General features: G+C 32.6%; 1 protein-coding gene across 1 annotated transcript in view; it reads left to right on the top strand.

Annotated features, from left to right (window-relative positions):
- LOC134854740 (uncharacterized) overlaps positions 1–4,714 on the top strand; it is a 6,115-nt gene extending 1,401 nt beyond the window's left edge. Inside the window, exons 2-5 of the mRNA XM_063871101.1 lie at positions 2,640–2,805; positions 3,346–3,421; positions 3,756–3,909; positions 4,361–4,714. Of these exons, the coding sequence (XP_063727171.1) occupies positions 2,663–2,805; positions 3,346–3,421; positions 3,756–3,909; positions 4,361–4,461 (474 nt within the window). The 5' untranslated portion in view covers positions 2,640–2,662 and the 3' untranslated portion in view covers positions 4,462–4,714. The remainder of the gene's footprint in view (positions 1–2,639; positions 2,806–3,345; positions 3,422–3,755; positions 3,910–4,360) is intronic.

Genomic DNA, 4,714 nt, shown 5'->3' with positions numbered 1-4,714 from the left:
GCTCTCCAAAAGTTTAAGATTCCAAAAATGAAGTCGAGATATTTAAAAAAAATTATACATTTAAATGAACAAAAACCTTTGGGGTATTAAATCATAAATGTATCCATAACTCTCAGGTTTACCTTGTAGTTAATTATTAAAATAATGCTTACAAGCCAGCCTCCAATGAATCAATCTTATTTGTTGGTTTATAAACATATATCATTAGCATGTAATCTCTAACATTCGAGTTACATTAACAAATATACATGTTTGTCAAAAAAATTGAATTGAAAAAGCGATTGATGTTCTCCAACTGAACCTGATACAATTAATCTAGAATATGTTGAAGGGAAGTATGTTAAGACGATAGAAGTATGTTTAATATCTAGTATCATCACTCATGGTGTTAAAGTGAATCTATTGTTTCCTCCGCCTTTCCAATTTGCAGAATAAAAAATTAGCTTGATCAAGTAGCTAATTACAATTTGATTGATTTGACTATCTCAGGTTCATGACTTTGCAAACATTGTTCAGACACTACAATATGAGCCAAAAATGAGATTTTAAAAAGTATTGAATAATCAGAAACATTTTCTTGCACTAAATTTGAAAACAAATTTTATTGATCAAAAACTATGCAAGCATTTTAAATTTTATCAGGAATTTCGAATCAACTATTTATGGTTTTGGTTGTTGAATCTGATGGATGAAAACATCACTCCAAAACATTTTTTCAACCAACTTTAGATAAAAGTTGGAGAAAAAGTTTTTGGAAACAATAGAATAGACTCTGATAACTAAGATTTCAAAAACTCTGATTGGTTTGTTTTTGGATTATACGCTGTTTTTCTGATCCATTTTTGTTATTAAGATATTTTGAGATTTTCTGTTGATTTTTTTATAGTCCAATGCAGTATTTGAACAACAAAAAGGATAGAGTAATCGAAATATCAAATATAATTATCAAACCAAATTCCATAGTCATTGTGAAGCAACGCAAAACCCCTTAAAGATCTTTCAAATAAAAAGCATCTAAAGTTATGTTAACCAATATTGTCGTTCATTTAAGTTTCCAATTTGAAATTTTCATCACTTATGTTTTCTGGAAAAAAAACAACACTTAATTAGAGTAAATCTTGTTTTTTTTTGTCTTGGTCCTTTGTTAATTTTAAGTCGAGTGTTTTTGTTAAACTCTTAGAGCCGCTGAAGCTGAAACAATAGATAATCGGCAGTTATCTAACTTCTGTTTATTTGAATAATCTCTTTAAGAACTCTTTGGAAAAATTTGTTAAAAACTTATATTTGCATAAAAGCTCTAATATGCGCTTGCTATAAGCTATTCGTAATAAAACATAAATGTCGATATTTTTAATTTAGTTTGTCATTAGAACTCTTAGAACAATATTTAATTGGCAATTGTCGAAATTTTGTATATAAGAATCATCTCTTTGAAAAACTTTTTAAAAACTTTCGCTAAAAAATATATTTTCATAAAAGCTTTCAGTTGCGCTTGGTATAAGTTATTCGAAAAAAACTAAATTGTTTCGTCATTGGAACTGAATTAGTTTGTCATTGGAACTAATTAGCCAAATTGATCCAATCTATGCTTGTTCAAAAGTGAAATCATTGTTAGGCCGACTTTTGATAAAGCGGACTGAATATCTATGCTTGTAGTGGGTAGTATAAAAATCCTAAAAATCAAAAATGTTCTCGAGAAAAAACGCTACCCCGAGCACAAATATTCCCTGACTTTCCTCAAAGGTCGGAACAAATAAATATATCGACTGTAACTGCGTTTTGAAACGTTATGGGAAACTAAGGAAGTCAGTTTGGCTGATTTGGGATCATTGATGCGCGCTTTTTAACTTTTTTCTCTTAATTGCAGAGCTGCGGCAAATTAAATCATTTCAAATTAGTTGAAGCAATTTAATTGTTCCCCAAAACTTGTTACAAAATTAGAAATACACTTTATGTTTTTACTTGCCCCTTTTGTACTTGACATTTGTGTAGTGGCTTCGCTTGTACTTGACAAACTAGAAATAACAACATGAAATCTAGTAGAAATTATAAGGAAAGTTTTTGAAGAAAAAAAGTTTTTTTTTAGTTTCTTTACGTCAGTTATCGCGGTCAAAATATTCTGTGCCTGTTGTTCAGCAACTGCCTATCTTTTTTATTGAATATATTCATAGACGTCCACAACCAATTAATTGTATGAATATTTGTTTTAGCATTAAGCCTCATTAGTGGCACAGAATGTTTTGACCGCAATAACTGAAGTAAAGAAACTAAAAGAAAACTCTTTTTTCTTCAATCAAAAAAATATCACTTTCTCATCGTCATAACTTAAAAATAGGATGACAAATTTATCAAGAATAATTAACTAGATTAACAATTATTAACAAGAAACTTTTCATGGAAAAAAAATGCGTTTAGACTTACTGTTGCGGTTAAACCCCTCCAATAATCATAAACTGATGAGTGCCGATTTTACAAAAAAAAATTCAATGAATTACAAGAATTATTCTGTTATAAAAACGACTATAAAAATTATTAAACATCTCAATCTGAAGATAAACTTTAGGTTACTTAGATTTTGATTTGTTCTTTTAGAACATACTTTGTTTTTTGAGTCGTTTTTATCTGTATTGCTGTTATAGTTCAAACTTCCTTGATCTCTAAAATGAACCGGTCAATTCGTCAATCGATGGTATCTGCTTCCCTCTCCCCTCTGTCAATTGCAGTGGTGCTGCTGGCCTCCCTTCAGATGCTCATTTTTCTCCAGTGGGGATGTGACGCCAGTCCCTACAATCTGGCCAACTACAGGTATTTTAAAACTTACTCTCCCAAATTTTACTTTTTGGAAGTTTTGGGCCCTGTGAACAAAAAAAAATTCACTCGTTATTGTTTTTTCTCGTATTTGATATGAGATAGGGAAGACGCACATATATTTTCTTCCTAGGCTTTCCCATCATCATTTTTAACTAAGAAGGGAGTTAGTTTGTTTGGTCCATTTGGGAAGAGATCGTTCGCATGGTTCCAAACTTTTTTTAGTTCATTTTGACATGAGAGGAATCATACAGGTCTTCTTATAACATAAAAAATGGCCCGCCCGGCCTAATTGACACCTTAAGTGGTTGCGATATTAATTTTTTCGCATTAACTTTTCACTCTCAGAATTTTTTAGCATTTTTTAATTAATTTGATACCAAACTTGACCCCCTGCGAGCTTCCCTTGATGAAGTCAAAAGTGCCTATAGAAAGAAAGCGGAACTTATATGCCATAATTTTTTCCAGTAACTTTTAGTGGAAACAAAAACGACCTTTGTGGATTTAAATAAGTCTTCTATATTATCTGTGTTCTAGAAATGCGGGCAAGAGGTCTTCTCTCTCCTCCCACCAGTCCTCTCTCCTTTTTCCAATCGCGGAAGACTTCCCACTTGTAAGTACAGAACTCTACCCAGCTACTATAGTTTAAATTATTCTTTAATTGTGATTTTTATGGCCCCAAAATTGCGTTCATTTTCATCAACCGATCTTCTAAGCAATATGTGCCAATGTTCTCAGGTATCTCTTCGGATCTCTTGACTATTGCAATAAGGGTGGGGGTAGTTTAATGTTTAAACATTGATTTAGTTCATTATTGCGGTTGTTATTCTTTTCTAGATACCATAGGGGGGATGGTTAGTATTTAAAGAGATCCGGTATCTCATATGATTGTCTGAGGAATTAAAAACACTTCTCAAACTAGAACACCCTCACTATAATTTTTGCAGTGGTACGACTTGCTGAACCTACCTTCCTCATCTTTTGGGGGAATAGAGAACTCCCCCGTGTTCCGATCACCGCAGCATTCACAATCTACTAGTTCAGGACTGGAATATCTTTCTCGACCGCCTCTGGAAAACAGTCAAAGAGATCCTCTTCAGGGTAAGTGAAACAGTTTTTTTGGAGGGGGAAGGCACATCAAAGTACTCATAATTCATCGTGCTTACTTGAAGTGATAATAATTAGTATGAAGTGATATTAATATTAAACAAAGGTGCCTCAGTTCAGGAGTTATCTCAGTTCTGGTGTCAGAGTTTTCTTTTTCTTTAAAAAAAGTCCTTAATATAGCTCAGAAAAACCATTTCATATATATTCAAATTTATGAAGATTTAATCATGAATTCTAGCTCAAAGCACCAAAAAATCACAAACTTTTATTGGGGCAAACCAAAAATCACAAAACTATTTTTAGGGCGAAAATCACAAAACTAATTCTTCGAGCTCGACTCTATTTGGTAAATTTTAAGTTTAATATAAGAAAAATTTAAAAAAATGAAAGTTATTACAAATTTCAGAAAAACAGAATCCAAAAAATTGAAAACAATGATTTTCAGGAAGCAGTGTGGGGCCTGCTAACAAGAGAAGTGCGGCCAGCTGCATGTGGAAATCCTCCTGTAGCAACTTCGACTCCCCCTCTAGACCTCTCAGCCACTGAGAATGTCTGAGGAGAGAAATGGAAAGGCACCCCCACCCACCAAGTCGCTACCAAAACACAATACAAACAGAAGGCCTCAAATCTCTAGAGAACTTGAAAAGTGATTTTAACTGTGAGCTTGACATGAAAAGTGGAGATCACAGTTTGGTGTTGACAAAACCGAACAGTCTTTCTTTTCGTTCAAGAAATTCAATACATGCCAATTTGTCAAATGATTAACATTTAACATTAAAAATTAGTTTGTCTGAAATGA

Source organism: Symsagittifera roscoffensis, chromosome 1 (genome assembly GCF_963678635.1).
Source record: "Symsagittifera roscoffensis chromosome 1, txSymRosc1.1, whole genome shotgun sequence".
In the NCBI taxonomy this organism is placed as follows: Eukaryota; Metazoa; Xenacoelomorpha; order Acoela; family Convolutidae; genus Symsagittifera; species Symsagittifera roscoffensis.
This window is presented reverse-complemented; position numbering and strand designations above follow the sequence as displayed.